Here is an 18,476-nt window from a genome sequence, read left to right on the forward strand (position 1 = left end):
GAGGGTGGTGAGATGTTGGAGCACCCAGAGGCTGGGCAGCCTCCAGCCTTGGAGATCCACAAAATTTACATGGAAAAGGCTCGGAGATTCCTGATTTAACCTCAAATCCAGCAAATTTAGACTTGGACCAAGATTCCCGTGAGCTGTTCCAGTCTGAATTAGGTGCCCCTGCCATTGGGATTACGTGGGATTCACGGTCCTTTCCAAGGCAAACCATTCCATTACGGTTTGAATCCATAACCAGAGGATGGGAAAGGAGTGGGAATTCACCATTTCCCTTTGTGCTAAACCGAGTTTCACCTTGGAACACCAACGTTCTCCACGGAAATTCCTTCCCAATCGCTTCACTTCCGCCCCTATCACTTGTTATTTTTGAGATATCTCCCTTCTGGACACCATCGCAGAGTCCTCAGGGGCAGCTGAGGCATTTTCCAAACATTCCTGGGACCCTCCTGAGCCCCAAAGCCCGGAAACAGCAAATCTTGGGAAGAGCCTTCCCACGCCTGCACAATGCTGGAATTCAGGGTGGTTCAGCTGGACCCTGAACATTCCCAACAAAATCCCTGGATGGCCTTGGAGCTCCCTGCATCCAGCAGCTCCAGGGTGGCTAAAATTCCTTACAAAAATGACCTTGGAAAGGCGTGGGGGAAGCTGAATGTGGCAGTAAAGGCTGAAAAAAATGATGGGAGGAGTTCCAGAACTTTCAACCCCTGAGCTGAGTCCTCCTGGGATGGAATTCCAGGAGAATGGAGGAGAAAGGGAGTGGGGAAAACCAGGACAGATTTAAGCAGGAATTATGGCAAGGATGCGCTGGCACAGCAGGATTTGGGGATCCTGGAAAAGCAGAGGGCGTCCCCGACCTCAGCCAGGATTTAATGTGCTTTTCCACAATATTCCCAAACCTAAAGGTGGATGTCCCTGCAGGGATGAGGGACAGCTGGATAAATAAATGATCATTGGGGTGGTCAGTTCCAGAGGGTTGGGATCAGGGAGTTGCCCCCCAAATGGAGCTGGTGACAAGTGGGATCTGTCCTGGGACACGCCCTGGCTCCACTCTGGTGGCAGTGACCCACAGGAGCCACAGGAGAGCCCCCAGGAACTCCTCAGTGATCCCAAACCGAGGGAAAAGTCACAGAACTGTGGAATTTTTAAGGTTGGAAAAGACCTTTGAGATCATTGGGTCTGAATACTCCCCCAGCCCTGCCAGGGCCAGCGCTGCCCCTGTCCCCAAGGGCCACATCCAGGGGCTCTGGAACCCTCCAGGGATGGGAACTCCAAACCTCCCTGAGCACTTCCAAGGCCTGACCACCCTTTCCATGTAGGAATATTCCCAAAATCCACCCTGAGCTCCCCTGAGGTCGTTCCCTCTCCTCCTGTCCCTGTTCCCTGCGAGCAGATCCCAAATCCCCCCCAGCTGTCCCCTCCTGCCAGGGACTTGTGCAGAGCCAGAAATTCCCCCTGAGCCTCCTTTGCTCCAGCCTGAGCCCCTTCCCAGCTCCCTCAGGAATTCTCCAGCCCCTTCCCAGCTCCCTCAGGAATTCTCCAGCCCCTTCCCAGCTCCCTCAGGAATTCTCCAGACCCTTCCCAGCTCCCTCAGGAATTCTCCAGCCCCTTCCCAGCTCCCTCAGCAATTCTCCAGCCCCTTCCCAGCTCCCTCAGGAATTCTCCAGCCGCATCCCAGCTCCCTCAGGAATTCTCCAGCCCCTTCCCAGCTCCCTCAGGAATTCTCCAGCCCCTTCCCAGCTCCCTCAGGAATTCTCCAGCCCCTTCCCGGCTCCCTCAGGAATTCTCCAGCCCCTTCCCAGCTCCCTCAGGAATTCTCCAGCCCCTTCCCGGCTCCCTCAGGAATCCTCCAGCCCTTTCCCAGCTCCATTCCCTGCCCTGGCCACGCTCCAGTCCCTCCAGGGCTCTCCAGGGCTGTCCCAGCACAGGAGGTGCCCCAGCAGGGCCAGCACAGGGGACAAGGGCAGGGCAGGACAAGTTCCCAGAGAGGTTCTGGAGTCTTGGAGGTTTTCAACACAAGACTGGATAAAGCCCTGACCAGCCTGGGCTGATCTCAGAGCTGCTTCCATGGAATCATGGAAATGTTTGGGTGGGAAGGGACCTGAGAGTTCATCCAGCTTCATCCATGGGCAGGGACAGCTCCCACTATTCCAGGTGGATCCAATCCCAGTGTCCAACCCAGCCTTGGGCACTGCCAGGGATCCAGGGGCAGCCCCAGCAAATCTGGGAATTGCAGCCCAGCCAGGAATTCCTTCCCAGTATCCCATCCCTCCTCATTCCAGGTCAGACCAGAACCCCCCGGAGGTCCCTCCCCATGGAATGATCCCATGAACCGCAGATTCCATGGATTTCCCCCGCTCAGGGCAGACAGAGCTGGCCACCGAGAGCAGGACGGGATTGAGGGGACCGGGATGGAAGCAGCCCTAAATCCCAACTCCCAGGATATTCCCCACGACCACTCCAGCCCTGGGACATCCCTGCTGCTCTCCCTGCCCTCAGGTGACGAGGATTTACAGGAAAACCTCCCTGGCTCAGGGTGGGCTCTTTTCCCCCCTCTCCCCTTTCCACGTCTGCTTTCCGCGCGGAACATTTCCATCCCTGCCATCGTATCAGCACAGCAGAACCCAGCGCTGATTTCTCCTCTTTGATGGCAGCCCAGCGCTTCTCGTGGCTTTCTGTGGCGGGGGGAAGCGGCTCAGGGGGGGGTTCAAAGACAATTCCCCGTCTTCCCGCGCTGGCCAGGCTCCATCGGCACGTAGGACAGCCCGGTTATCGCGGGTCACCGACACCGCCGCGCTCTAATGGCTTTTCCTGTGGCCTTATCGACGCCGCGCACAAAGTGGCTCCCCCAGCCTTGCCCTGTGATCTCAGAGCTGTTTACGGCTATCTCCAGCCACCAGCCCCGCCAGCAGCCGCTGAGAAATGCCAGGACACGGCCACGGGACAGGCTGCAAAGTGCCTGACACCGACAAGGAGTCACCGGAGACTCGCCACGGGCAGTTCTTTATTTTCTCCCCCCGCCTCGCTCCTTTCCATTAAAAATAAAATAAAGTTTTCAGGTTCCCCAGGAAAACTTGTCAAGAGGGGGGCTCTGAAATGGGAGAAGCGCAGAGTTTCCACAGTGGGGGAAATTTGTGTTGTGGATAAAAGGAAGGAGTGGAGCTCCGGAGAGAAAAAAGGTTTGGTTTGATCTCACCCTGCACCCTGCAAGCACAACTCCCGTTCTCCTGCCCTCTCTGACAAATATTCCTGGTGGGAATGCTGAGCCCCTCCGAGGGTGGGAAGGGAGCGGGAGCAGCGTCCCAATCCCCAGAAAGCAGGAGGAGGAGGAGGAGGATTCAGGCAGGCAGCACCAGCAGCATCACGCCGCAGGATTTACAATTATTTGAGTGCAGGGCTGGGAGGAGAACCAGGATCCAGGGGATCTCCCAGTTCCAATGGAATCTGGGAATTCCTGGAGCCCAGGGACCCCCTGAGCAGCTCCTACAGCAAAACCTTGTGATTCCAGCGATAATTCCAAAAGAAAACCTTGTTTCTCTTCCCAAGGCCATCCACACAAAGAGATACAAACCTTGTCCTTCCCTAAAATTCCCAAGGACAGCTGTCCCGAATGGATACAGACTATCCACCCTGACAAGATATTCCTACACGGATTGTTTCCAGTGAAATAGGGGGGGAGTTGTTATTAACAGTACACTTCTTTTTTAAACCTTTTTAATGCATTTTGTGCATCAAAGCAGCTCGAGGGTTGGGGGAGAGGCAGCACAGATAAAAATGTCAGCGGTGAGATAGGACAAATTTATAGCAAATCCCTGTCAGCTCCCATTTATCTAAATTATCCAGCTCTGGATTCTCCAGAAACCCTCCACCAGCTCCAGTTTTAAGGCTGTTTTTTACCTCAGAACCCGCTCCCTTTTTCTCCCTGCGCTGCTGCCTCTGTTTTTGGACACTTGTTCTTTCCCCTAAAATGACCCCTTTGTAGCTGGGATCAAAGAGCTGGGAGTGTCAATCCCAGTGTCTTCAGGAACATGTGAAGAACCTCAAAGTAATTGGGAAGCAATTAGCACAAAGCTAAAAAAACCCACCCCGCCGAGGCAGAGCCCAAATGAGCACTAACAGGCACCAGCCCTGCTCAGGGAGGGGTTTAAGGGACTTAAATCACCCCAAAACAACTTTTTGGGAGCTTCAGCACAGCCCACTCTGCCTTGAGTTGGTTTTTTTTTTGGCTTAATTTTTATTATTATTATTATTTATTATTATTTATTTTTTTTTCATTCCTCTCTGCTCCGGGTTCACTTTCTGCCTCGCTGCAGCTTACGGGAAACACGAAACCCAAAACTGCTTTTCATTTTCTGTTATGTAAAGCTCAGCCAGCCCCGTGCCTTGGAGAGCCGAGGCGCTCGGCAGCTGCTCAGATGCTCCCGCAGATAAAACCAGCTGGGCCAGGCCTCCCCTCTCCTCCTTGCTCTTGGATATCGATCAAAGCAGCCCCGGCACCGCGCCTGGCGCGGGGGAAACGTGGGGACATGGACCCGTTGATGGTGGAAAATCGCCCTGGGTTTGTTCTCTGGGGCAGAACGGCCCCGTTTGGTGCCGCTCCCCGGGAGGGGACGGGGCTGATGGCAGCGGCCAGCGGCAGGTGGATGGCCTGAGGTGGCCCAGGATCAGCTCCAAGCAGCCCAGAGGAGCCTGAAACCCCTGGATCTGCTGCCAGTGATCCTTTCCTAAACCGTCCCCTGGATTGGGATGGAGACACCCTGGAGATGTGGGATCCATTCCTGGAATCCCAGACTGGATTGGGATGGAGCACCCTGGAGATGTGGGATCCATTCCCAGGATCCCACACTGGTTTGGGATGGGGTACCCTGGAGATGAGGGATCCATTAATGGAATCCCAGACTGGATTGGGATGGGGCACCCTGGAGATGTGGGATCCGTTCCTAAAATCCCAGACTGGTTTGGGATGGAGGCACCCTGGAGATGTGGGATTCATTCCTGAAATCACAGATTGGTTTGGGATGGGGTACCCTGGAGATGTGGGATTCGTTCCTAAAATCCCAGACTGGTTTGGGATGGGCCACGCTGAAGATGCAGGATCCATTCCTGAAATCCCAGACTGGTTTGGGATGGGGTACCCTGGAGATGTGGGATTCATTCCTGAAATCCCAGACTGGTTTGGGATGGGGTACCCTGGAGATGAGGGATCCATTCCTGAAATCCCAGACTGGTTTGGGATGGATGCACCCTGAAGAAGTTGGGATGTTTTATCCCAATTCCCAGAGATCCAAAGTCTCCCCACTCCCATCTCCCCCTCAGGCAGGCCATTCCTCACCAGGAAAGGAACTGGCATCCCATAAAATCATAAAATCCCATAAAACATCCCCGAGAACCTGAAAAGGCTGAACAGAACCTGGGCTGGGCTTAGAGCTCAGGATCTAAACCAGGCCTGACCTCGGCAACTGATCCTAAAATTCTCACACCTTGGATCTGCCCCCAGTCCCCTCCTTAAATCATTCCCAGGATCCCAGACTGGTTTGGGATGGAGGCACCCTGGAGATGAGGGATCCATTCCCAGGATCCCACACTGGTTTGGGATGGGGCACCCTGAAGGTGTGGGATCCATTCCCAGGATCCCAGACTGGATTGGGATGGAGACACCCTGGAGATGAGGGATCCATTCCCAGGATCCCAGATCCATTCCCAGGATCCTGCACTGGATTGGGATGGGGTACCCTGGAGATGTGGGATCCATTCCCAGGATTCCAGTTCTATTCCTGAAATCCCAGACTGGTTTGGGATGGGGGCACCCTGAATATGTGGGATCCATTCCTGGAATCCCAGATCCATTCCCAGGATCCCACACTGGATTGGGATGGAGGCACCCTGGAGATGAGGGATCCATTCCTGGAACCCCAGACTGGTTTGGGATGGAGCACCCTGAAGATGTGGGATCCATTCCCAGGATCCTGCACTGGTTTGGGATGGGGTACCCTGGAGATGTGGGATCCATTCCCAGGATTCCAGTTCTATTCCTGGAATCCCAGACTGGTTTGGGATGGATGCACCCTGGAGATGTGGGATCCATTCCTGAAATCCCAGTCTGGTTTGGGATGGGGCACGCTGAAGATGTGGCATCCATTCCCAGGATCCCAGATCCATTCCTGGAATCCCACACTGGTTTGGGATGGAGGCACCCTGGAGATGTGGGATCCATTCCTGGAACCCCACACTGATTTGGGATGGAGCACCCTGGAGATGTGGGATCCATTCCTGGAACCCCACACTGATTTGGGATGGAGCACCCTGAAGGTGTGGGATCCATTCCCAGGATCCCAGATCCATTCCTGGAATCCCACACTGGTTTGGGATGGAGCACCCTGAAGACGAGGGATCCATTCCCAGGATCCCAGATCCATTCCCAGGATCCCAGTCTGGTTTGGGATGGAGCACCCTGCAGAAGTTGGGATGTTTTGCTCGATATCTGCAGCGATCCACACCCGTCTCTCCCTCAGGACAGCGTCAGGCAGCCTTTTCCTCACCAGGAAGGGAATTGGGATGAACAATCCCATAAAACATCCCAGGAGAGCCCGTCCTGCCCCGCAGCCGCCACCACGCCAAGGTCCAGCTCTCAATTAACCCCCGCCTGACCTTCCTTCACTTTCTTTCCCCCTGCTCTGCCCTTCCTGCCAAAGTTCAGCGTTTCCTGGAAAAGTCTCCGTGCCTGTTGGATGTTGTCCTTCGCCTTGGTTGCCGAGGGAAGGATTTGCAGGATTTACAGGTGCCTGGCCCCCTCTGGAAGCCCGTGACCGCGGGCTGACCCCCCGGTACAATATGTGAACTCCTGCCCTGCTGATAAGGCTGCCAGATAGGAGCAGGAGTTTGCAAATAATCCTTTGGGAATTTATAAGCAGCGCAGCCATAAAACCGAGGTGACTGGAAGGTCGATTTCACTAAAAATAATAAATATCTCAATGTTTATTCAACGTGGGCCTTTTTAACTGCGGGCCAAGCTCCGAGATAACGCTATTGTAAATGACAAATATTGGGAGTTTTGGGGAACTATTACATTATGATCCTTCCCCTCCGTGCTCTGCAGGATCTCTGACATTGTTCCACCCGAGCTGGGCCTGGAAATCCAGGCAGGATTCAGGCCCAGGTCAGGAAAAGGGCAATTTGCTGCTCAGGGAGTTGTGGTTTTTTTAATTCCTCCTGCTCCCAATTCCCTAAAACACCTTCCCTGGAGCTCAGCTCCCGTTTCTGCTCCGTGTCAGCGCTCGTTCCTGTTTTTAGGGATGGGAGTGGAGAGTGGTCCCTGCTCCAGGTGGAGCTGAACCTCTCCAGGGAATCCTTGAGGTGGGAAAAATCCTCTGGGACCTGAGGCCACCGCTGCCCCATGTCCCCGAGGGTCCCTGCAGGAATCCCTGCTGGAAAAGCCTCCCCAAAAAGGAATTTTCCCCATATCCAACCTCTGATCCCATCCCTGCTGCATTCCCAGCTCCAGAACAGCCAATCCCACCTGGATCCATCCCACGGATCTGCCCATGGATCTGCTGCTCCCCCGACACATTCCTGACAAAAACAGCGCCAGAATCGGCCAATTCCACCCCAAAATTCCCCCATTTCCATGGAATAATTCATTTTCCTTGGAGAAAACAGCACCAGAATCCAAACAATTCCTGCCCAAAATTCCCCCATTCCCACAGAATAATTCATTTTCCTTGGAGAAAACAGCACCAGAATCCAAACAATTCCTGCCCAAAACAACCCCAATTCCATGGAATAATGGAATTCCTGGATCCAAACAAGGATTGTTGGATCAAACAGCACCAGAATCCAAACAATTCCTGCCCCAAAACTCCTCCATTTCCATGGAATAATGGAATTCCTGGATCCAAAGAGGAATCCTTGGAGAAAACAGCATCAAAATCCAATTATTTCTTCCCCAAACTTTCCCATTTCAATGGAATAACAAAGTTAATGAATCCACAGAATTCTTGGAGAAAACGGCACCAGAATCCAAACAATTCCCACCCAAAACTCCTCCATTTCCATGGAATATTGAAATTCCTGCATCCAAACAAGGATTGTTGGAGCAAACACTGTCAGAATCCAACCAATTCTGCCCCAAAATTCCCCCATTTCCATGGAATAATTCATTTTCCTTGGAGAAAACAGCTCCAGAGTCCAAACAATTCCTGCCCAAAATTCCTCCATTTCCATGGAATATTGAAATTCCTGGATCCAAAGATAAATCCTCGGAGAAAACAGCATCAAAATCCATTCATTTCTTCCCCAAACTTTCCCATTCCAATGGAATAACAAAGTTAATGAATCCAAAGAGTTCTTGGAGGAAATGGCACCAGAATCCAAACAATTCCTGCCCAAAATTCCTCCATTTCCATGGAATATTGAAATTCCTGCATCCAAACAAGGATTGTTGGAGCAAACACTGTCAGAATCCAACCAATTCTGCCCCAAAATTCCCCCATTTCCATGGAATAATTCATTTTCCTTGGAGGAAACAGCACCAGAATCCAAACAATTCCTGCCCAAAATTCCCCCATTTCCATGGAATATCGAAATTCCTGGATCCAAACAAGAATTGCTGGAGCAAACAGTGTCAGAATCCAAACAATTCCTGCCCCAAAATTCCCCCATTTCCAAGGAATAATTCATTTTCCTTGGAGGAAACAGCTCCAGAATCCAAACAATTCCTGACCAAAACTCCCCCATTTCCATGGAATAACAAAATTCCTGGATTCAAACAAGGAGTGTTGGAGAAAACAGCATCAAAATCCAATCATTTCTTCCCCAAACTTTCCCATTTCAATGGAATAACAAAATTAATGAATCCAAAGAACTCTTGGAGAAAACAGCACCAGAATCCAAACAATTCCTGCCCCAAAATTCCCCCATTTCCATGGAATAATTCATTTTCCTTGGAGAAAACGGCACCAGAATCCAAACAATTCCCACCCAAAATTCCCCCCTTTCCATGGAATATTGAAATTTCTGCATCCCAAGAGGAATTTTCGGAGGAAAATCAAACAACTAAGAAATATAAAGACATTAAAAATCCAGGATTTGGGACAGCTGGAGAAAATTCCCTTTGCATTTCCGTGGAAATCCACAGGAATTCCACAGATTTTCCCCAAATCCATCCATCCCTGGTTTTTTCCCTCCCTCAGGGATGCGTATTCCAGATAAAGGAGGGAGGAGCGGATCCATGGAATTCCCCGGAGCGGGAAAATCCGGGATTGACTCACCAGGACGGAGTAGATGTGGAGGCATCGATAAACTGGGGAGAAATCCACCAAATCCTGGGCTCCCGGCACCTGGAACAGGGAGAAAATCCATGAAAAACGTGGGAAACGCACCAAAATTCCATGGAAAAGGAAGAAGAACTCCAAGAAATTTAATTATGGGTAAATGGAGCAATAAAAAAACAAAGAAAAACGAGCAAAATCCTAAAATAAATCACATTTTAATAGGTTTGTCGTTACAAAAAATCACATTTAGGTGAATGAAACTGCCAAAAAAAATCAAATTTAAGGGAGTGTAACTCCAAAAAAATCCCACCCAGGTGGGTGTAATCCATAAATTTCTATGGATAAATAAGGATGCCTCAAAAAAATGCGAATGTGGGAAGTGAAATCCTAAAAAAATCCAAATAAAAATTAATTCTCCTCTAAAAAAATCACATTTAGGTAAATGAAATGACTACAAAATCACAGAAATTGCAGTTTTATTATAAATTATATAAAAATAATTTATCCAAATATTTTAGCAAGAATTACATAGATCCAAAAAGCCATTTTTAGGTGAGTTTAGCTCTAAAAAAATCAAATTTAAATAAATTCCACCCTAAAAAGTGACCTTTAGGTGAATGAAAGGGTAAAAAAATCACACCTAAATCAGTGTAATTCCAGAAAAAAATCACTTTTAGGTGAGTTTTGCGCTAAAAAATTCAAATTTAAATAAATTCCACTCTAAAAAAATTACATTTAGGTGAATAAAATTATTAAAAAATCACACCTAAATCAGTGTAACTCAAAAAAAAAATCAGTTTTAGGTGAGTTTTGCTCTAAAAAATTCAAATATTAAATAAGTGTCACTCCAAAAAATAAAAAATCAGTTTTAGGTGAGTGTAACTAACAAAATTCAAATTTAAATAAATTCCACTCTAAAAAATGACTTTTAGGTGAATATAACTCTTAAAAATTCAAATTTAAATTAATTCCACTCTTAAAAATTACTTTTAGGTGAATGTAACTCTAAAAAAAAAATCACATTTAAATAAGTTTTTCCCTCCAAAATATCATTTCTAGGTGAGGGCAGCAGGGTCAGGGCAAAGCCAAGATTCCAGGGATGGAAAAATCCATGGAATTCCTGGGATCTGCCCAAAAATCCCAATCTTTTCAGGGATTGGAAGCAGGAAAATGTCCTTTAACGTCGGTTTTGCGCCAGTGAAATCCCACGGAATGCTCATTCCAAGCACAGAATCCAACGGATCCTGGCACCATCCCCGCTGCTGCTTACGCAACAAAAAAGTGGGGAAAAAAAGGCGAAAAACAGGGAAAAATCCCAACTCATTCTTTGGACTTCACGTTGGATTGGGTTGAAAGCTCCATTTGGGTTTGATTTTTCCCGGATTTTCCCCTCGGGAAGAGGCGCCAGGGGAGGCTCCGACGGCGCCGGGAGCCGCGCGCGGGGATGGAAAAGGGAATTTGGGAAGGGTGGGATGGAGGAAGGAGAGATCAGAGGGGGAATTTGCATTTTGTGTCTTTGGAGATGTTCCCTTGGCACTCCTTGGCCCGGGCTGAAAGCTCCGGCACCCAAAATCCCGGGAAAAGGGAGTGTTCTGTTGCCATGGGGCAGGAGAACAGGCAGGGATGAAAGGCCCGATGGACAGCCCTTGGAATGCTGTTGTTGTTTTCCCGGGATTTAATGAGGCTGGCAGGGAGGTGGGATGAAGAAAGGGGAGCTCCGGGCTCAGGGAGCATTTCCAAGCCCAAAGTGCCCCGGGCAGGGTCCTGCAGGAGCGGGGATGGGCAGGGAAAAGCGGGATTTGGGGAGCAGCTCCTGGAAATGGAGCTGGGAAAGGACGGCGGGAAAATCGGTCCTGGGGCTGCAGAGGGTCCAGGCTGGAGCGGGAACGAGGGATCCCAGGATCCCAGCCTGGTTTGGGATGGGGGATCCCGATGGAGGGAGCCTGAGGAGATCCAGGATGGGATGGGATGGATTTTGTGGGATAAACTCCTCTCCCAGGCAGGACTGGAGTTAAAGATCTCCTCGGTGCAAGGAAAATCAGATCCCGGCACTGCAGAGTTCCTGGCTGGAGCGGGAAGGAGGGATCCCAGGATCCCAGCCTGGTTTGGGATGGGGGGAGCCTGAGGAGATCCAGGATGGGATTCCCACATCCAGCTCCTGCCCCTGGAGCGGCTCTTGGAGCAGCCTGGGATGTTGGAAGTGTCCATGACCATGGCAGCGATGGGATGGGATGGATTTTGTGGGATAAACTCCTCTCCCAGGCAGGACTGGAGTTAAAGGATCTCCTTGGTGCAAGGAAAATCAGTCCTGGGGCTGCAGAGATCCTGGCTGGAGAGGGAAGGAGGGATCCCAGGATCCCAGCCTGGTTTGGGATGGGAGCCTGAACCCCATCCCATCCCTGCCATGGTCATGGACACTTCCAACATCCCAGGCTGCTCCAAGAGCCGCTCCAGGGGCAGGAGCTGGGGGTGGGAATCCCATCCTGGATCTCCTCAGGCTCCCCCCATCCCAAACCAGGCTGGGATCCTGGGATCCCTCGTTCCCACTCCAGCCAGGAACTCTGCAGTGCTGGGATCTGATCTTCCTTGCACCGAGGAGATCTTTAACTCCAGTCCTGCCTGGGAGAGGAGTTTATCCCACAAAATCCATCCCATCCCATCCTGGATCTCCTCAGGCTCCCTCCATCGGGATCCCCCATCCCAAACCAGGCTGGGATCCTGGGATCCCTCGTTCCCGCTCCAGCCTGGACCCTCTGCAGCCCCAGGACTGATTTTCCCGCCGTCCTTTCCCAGCTCCATTTCCAGGAGCTGCTCCCCAAATCCCGCTTTTCCCTGCCCATCCCCGCTCCTGCAGGACCCTGCCCGGGGCACTTTGGGCTTGGAAATGCTCCCTGAGCCCCGAGCTCCCCTTTCTTCATCCCACCTCCCTGCCAGCCTCATTAAATCCCGGGAAAACAACAACAACAGCATTCCAAGGGCTGTCCATCGGGCCTTCCATCCCTGCCTGTTCTCCTGCCCCATGGCAACAGAACACTCCCTTTTCCCGGGATTTTGGGTGCCGGAGCTTTCAGCCCGGGCCAAGGAGTGCCAAGGGAACATCTCCAAAGACACAAAATGCAAATTCCCCCTCTGATCCCTGCACAGGGACACGGACACTCCCAGCATCCCAGGCTGCTCCAGGAACAGCTCCAAGGCAGGAGCTGGATGTGGGAATCCCATCCTGCAGCACCGGGATCACCTTGAGATCCCAAAAATCTCCGCCCAAAAAAGCCCAGGGGTGCAGGAGGGGGAAGGAGGAGGCTCAGAGGGATGAAGGCAGCAAAGGGAATGAATCCCTGGATGGATTTCATCCTGGATGATCCCCTGGCTCATCCCCATCCCTGGGATTCTCCTCCCTCCCTGGCACTGCTCTCCATGGCCGGGCAGGGCTGGATCACCGGGAGAGAGGAAGGATTCCCAGCAGGGAATGGGACTGGAATCACTTGAGACCCTTCCCTTGTCCCCTTGGGCTGCTCAGCACATCCCACCTGAGGGCTGGGAGAGCTGGGAATGTTCCCCTGGAGAAGGGAGAAATCCCGGGAATGCTGAGAGTCCCTGCAGGGGCTCCAGGAGAGCTGGAGAGGGACTGGGGCCAAGGGCTGCAGGGACAGGAGCCAGGGAATGGCTTCCCAAGGGAAAGGGGAGATTGGGCTGGGATCTTGGCAAGGAATTCCTGCCTGGGATTCTGCAATTCCCAGATTTGCTGGGGCTGCCCCTGGATCCCTGGGAATGCCCAAGGCCAGGTTGGACATTGGGATTGGATCCAGCTGGGATGGTGGGAGCTGTCCCTGCCCATGGATGGGTGGGAATGGATGGGATTTAAGTTCCTTCCCAGCCAAAGAATTCCAGGATTCCCTGATCCCAGCTGAATCCAGGTCAAGGGCTCTGAACGAGGCTCATCCCTCTCACAACTTTTCCCTTTTCCCTTTCCCAGGACTTTGACACCTGCACACGAGGCCTCACTTCCACTGAGTTAATCCCGATTTTCACCCCTTTCATTCCCATTCCAAACCCCCCAGGACTTCCAAAATCCCAGAGCAGCTCCCAAACCCCCAGCCCAGCTCCTCAGGACTCCTCAGGCACGGCTTTTCCCTCCTTTTATTCCTCCAGAATTAGGAGCCATGAGTCCTAAAATTCCTTTTGGAATCAGTAAAGCATTAAACAGAGAAACACTTCCAGCCCCAAAATCCCTGGAAAAACCCTTGGAGACGCCTGGAGCGAGGGCAGCTCCTGCCCAGTGCCCCCACCGGGGTTTTTAGGGAGGAGGGATCTCTCAACCCTCCACACCCCCTTCCAAGCAAGGTTTTCCAGGGAATTGCAATCTGGGATCAAACGGTTTCGCTCCGCTCAGATCCACCCTCCACGGAAAACTTGCTCTGATAAAGAACGAAAAAAAAAAAATCGGGATTTGGCCAAAACAATTTGACTCCCCCTGGAGAAATTCAATCAAAGCAACAATTTCAGGCTCTGAATTTCTGGAGGAACTTCCAAGCCCACACACAGGCTCGGGAAAAATCATCTGGGCCATTCCACACAGCTCCCATCTCCAGGAGCAGCTGCAGAATTCCTGATCAGGAGCAGCAGGATCAGGCAAGGAAAATCAGCTCATTTCCATAGGGAACTTTGTTGGAAATAAAGAGAAGCCTGCAAAACTGGGGGGGTTTTATGCAGGGGGTGAAGATACCATTAATTCATAATTATATATATATATATATATTCATTTTCATAATAATATTATTTTAGTATATAATTAATATTATTAATTATATATTATTAATATATATTATTAATATAATGTAATAAATATTATCTTATAGTCTGTTTTAAGAAAAAAAAAACAAACAAAACAAGATCAGCTCTTCTGCATGTGCAGCTTTGTGAAAGAAGAAATATTAATTCAATTATTCAAAATCTTCCCAGAATATCCAATACAGGGCTTGGAATATACAGAATATATGGAATTCCATCCAGGAGGAGAACCTGGAACTGCTGGAGAGAGTCCAGAGGAGGCCCCGGAGCTGCTCCAGGGCTGGAGCCCCTCTGCTCTGGAGCCAGGCTGGGAGAGCTGGGAATGTTCCCCTGGAGAAGGGCAAAATGCAGGGAATGCTGAGAGTCCCTGCAGGGGCTCCAGGAGAGCTGGAGAGGGACTGGGGCCAAGGGCTGCAGGGACAGGAGCCAGGGAATGGCTTCCCAAGGGAAAGGGGAGATTGGGCTGGGATCTTGGCAAGGAATTCCTGCCTGGGATTCTGCAATTCCCAGATTTGCTGGGGCTGCCCCTGGATCCCTGGGAATATCCTGCACATTGGGATTGGATCCACCTGGGATAACGGGAGCTGCCCCATGGATGAGGTGGAATTGATGATTTTTAAGTTCCCTTCCATCCCAAGCCATTCCATGACTCCATGAAATTCTCCCTCTGCCTGGATTCACACATGGCGCTCCTGCCCTGGCTGATATTCCCAAATCCAGGTGTCCATCCGACATTTCAATATTCAGACACATCTAAAAATCCACCTTTAGCTCCGAAGAAATTCCCACATTTCCTGAGCCAGAGCGCTCCCAACAATCCATAAATCCCGGATTTTTGGGATGTGCCGATGCCAGGGAAGCTCGGCTCCCCTGACACCCCCTCCAGCCCAACCTCCCCTTTCCATCCCTCCTGATTTCCAGAACAAAGGATGGATTCATCTCATCCCAAAACTTCCCCATGCACAGAACATCCCAATCCCATTCCCAAATCCTGCGGCAGGCACGTTCCCGGAGCTGGGAACACCCAAACCCCTCCTGCAAGCGGGGCTGAACAATCCCTGCAGAACTTTTAACCCCTGGAAGACGAGTTTTCCATGGAAACCAGCGGCCCTGGCTGCCACCAGGGATATCAGGGTTAATTTGGGATACCAGGGTTAATTTGGGACAAATTCAGGATACGAGGGTTAATTTGGGATACGAGGATTAATTTGGGATATGAGGGTTAATTTGGGATAAATTCAGGATACCAGGATGATTTTGTGATACGAGGGTTAATATGGGATACGAGGATTAATTTGGGATACGAGAGTTAATTTGGGATACCAGGGTTAATTTGGGATAGGAGGGTGATTTTGGGAGACAAGGGTTAATTTGGTATTTCAGGGTTAATTTGGGATAAATTTGGGATATGACGGCGATTTTGGGATATGAGGATTGATTTGGGATACGAGAGTTAATTAGGGATTTGAGGGTTAATTTGGGATAGGAGGGTGATTTTGGGAGACAAGGATTAATTTGGGATATGAGGGTTAATTTGTGATACCAGGGTTAATTTGGGATTTCAGGGTTAATTTGGGATACAAGGGTTAATTAGGGATTAATTTGGGATAGGAGGGTGATTTTGGGATATGAGGGTTAATTTGGCATTTCAGGGTTAATTTCGGATTTCAGGATTAATTTGGGATACGAGGGAGATTTTGGGATTCAAGGATTAATTTGGGATACGAGAATTAATTTGGGATTTGAGGGTTAATTTGGGATAGGAGGGCAATTTTGGGAGACAAAGATTAATCTGGCATTTCAGGGTTAATTTGGGATAAATTCAGGATACAAGGGTGATTTTGGGATATGAGGATTAATTTGGGATACGAGGGTTAATTTGGGATTTCAGGATTAATTAGGGATTTCAGGGTTAATTTGGGATACGAGGGAGATTTTGGGATTCAAGGATTAATTTGGTATATAAGGGTTAATTTGGGATTTGAGGGTTAATTTGGGATTTCAGGATTAATTTGGGATACGAGGGTTAATTTGGGACAAATTCAGGATACGAGGGTTAACTTGGGATACGAGGATTAATTTGGGATATGAGGGTCAATTTGGGATAAATTCAGGATACCAGGATGATTTTGTGATACGAGGGTTAATATGGGATACGAGGATTAATTTGGGATACGAGAGTTAATTTGGGATAGGAGGGAGATTTTGGGAGACAAGGATTAATCTGGCATTTCAGGGCTAATTAGGGATTTAATTTCAGGGTTAATTTGAGATACGAGGGTTAATTAGGGATTAATTTGGGATAGGAGGGTGATTTTGGGATATGAGGGTCAATTTGGGATAAATTCGGGATACCAGGATGATTTTGTGATACGAGGGTTAATATGGGATACGAGGATTAATTTGGGATACAAGAGTTAATTTGGGATAGGAGGGAGATTTTGGGAGACAAGGATTAATCTGGCATTTCAGGGCTAATTAGGGATTTAATTTCAGGGTTAATTTGGGATATGAGGGTTAATTTGGGATAAATTTGGGATACGAGGGTGATTTTGTGATATAAGGGTTAATTTGGGATAGGATGATTTTGTGATATGAGGGTTAATTTGGGATACAAGGATTAATTTGGGATTTCAGGGTTAATTTGGGATTTCAGGGTCCTTGGTGGCTTTTGGTGTAAAAGCAGGACACGAGCACAGGTTCTGCCCCTCAGTGAAGGTGCAAACCCTCCAGACTGGAGCACCAGGAATTCCAGAGAACCCAAATCCAGGGATTTGGGAACCATCCCAGAGTCCCATTGATTGGAATCCAGGGATCAGCTGGGCAGAGGGACACGGGCCAGGACACTGCAGAGGCTCCAGGACAGGGCACGGAGCAGGGGTGACACCAACATTCCAGGAATTGTCCCTAAAACTCCTCTGCTGCCACCAGCGATGGCTCCGCTCCAATCCAGCTTTGGAGTCCTCAGGAAAAGGATCTGGAGCTGCTGGAGAGAGCCCAGGAGACATCCAGGAGCTGCTCCCAGGGCTGGAGCCAGGCTGGGAGAGCTGGGAATGTTCACCTGGAGAAGGGAACACTCCCAGCTCCAGGGAGAGCTCAGATTTCCACCCTGAGCCTCCTTTGCTCCAGCCTGAGCCCCTTCCCAGTTCCCTCAGGAATTCTCCAGCCCCTTCCCAGCTCCCTCAGGAATTCTCCAGCCCCTTCCCAGCTCCCTCAGGAATTCTCCAGCAACTTCCCAGCTCCCTCAGCAATTCTCCAGCCCCTTCCCAGCTCCCTCAGGAATTCTCCAGCCCCTTCCCAGCTCCCTCAGGAATTCTCCAGCAACTTCCCAGCTCCCTCAGCAATTCTCCAGCCCCTTCCCAGCTCCCTCAGCAATTCTCCAGCCCCTTCCCAGCTCCCTCAGCAATTCTCCAGCCCCTTCCCAGCTCCCTCAGGGATTCTCCAGCCCCTTCCCAGCCCTGTTCCCTTCCCTGGGCACATTCCAGCCCCTCAAGGGCTCTCTTGTCGCGTGGAGCCCAAAGCTGGAATGGCTCCAGTTCCACTTTTTTTGGATTAATTAATTAATTAATTAATTAATTTCCAAAAAGGAAAAATTCCCAGGAGGATTCACTCTCGTGACCCAGGGAATGCTGGAGCTGCTCCAGGGCAGGCTCAGGATTCAGGGAAAGGTTCCTGATCCAGAGGGTGCTGGCACTGCCCAGGCTCCCCAGGGAATGGGCACATTCCCAACTCTGCTGGAGCTCCAGGAGCGCTGGGACAGCGCTGCCAGGGATGCCCAGGGTGGGGTTGTTGGGGGGTCTGGGCAGGGAAAGGGGGTTTGGATGGATGATGGATGAGGGATGGATGGATGATGGATGGATGGATGGATGGATGATGGATGGATGATGGATGGATGGATGATGGATGGATGATGGATGGATGGATGATGGATGGATGGATGGATGGATGGATGGATGATGGATGATGGATGGATGATGGATGATGGATGGATGATGGATGATGGATGGATGATGGATGGATGATGGATGGATGGATGGATGGATGGATGGATGATGGATGATGGATGGATGGATGATGGATGGATGATGGATGGATGGATGGATGATGGATGATGGATGGATGATGGATGATGGATGGATGATGGATGATGGATGGATGATGGATGGATGATGGATGGATGATGGATGGATGGATGATGGATGGATGATGGATGGATGATGGATGGATGGATGGATGATGGATGATGGATGGATGGATGATGGATGGATGGATGATGGATGATGGATGGATGGATGGATGGATGATGGATGGATGGATGGATGGATGATGGATGGATGGATGATGGATGATGGATGGATGATGGATGGATGATGGATGGATGATGGATGATGGATGGATGATGGATGGATGATCCCT

At 50.3% G+C, this 18,476-nt stretch overlaps 1 protein-coding gene across 4 annotated transcripts in view; it reads right to left on the reverse strand.

Moving 5' to 3' along the window:
- Positions 1–18,476, reverse strand: part of EXOC6B (exocyst complex component 6B) — a 282,178-nt gene that overhangs the window by 140,396 nt on the left and 123,306 nt on the right. For all 4 annotated transcript variants that reach the window (XM_058837776.1, XM_058837775.1, XM_058837778.1 and 1 more), the window contains one exon: positions 9,270–9,338. In XM_058837776.1, coding sequence (XP_058693759.1) covers positions 9,270–9,338 — 69 coding nt within the window. The remainder of the gene's footprint in view (positions 1–9,269; positions 9,339–18,476) is intronic.

This window comes from Poecile atricapillus, chromosome 4, assembly GCF_030490865.1.
Source record: "Poecile atricapillus isolate bPoeAtr1 chromosome 4, bPoeAtr1.hap1, whole genome shotgun sequence".
Classification (NCBI taxonomy): domain Eukaryota; kingdom Metazoa; phylum Chordata; class Aves; order Passeriformes; family Paridae; genus Poecile; species Poecile atricapillus.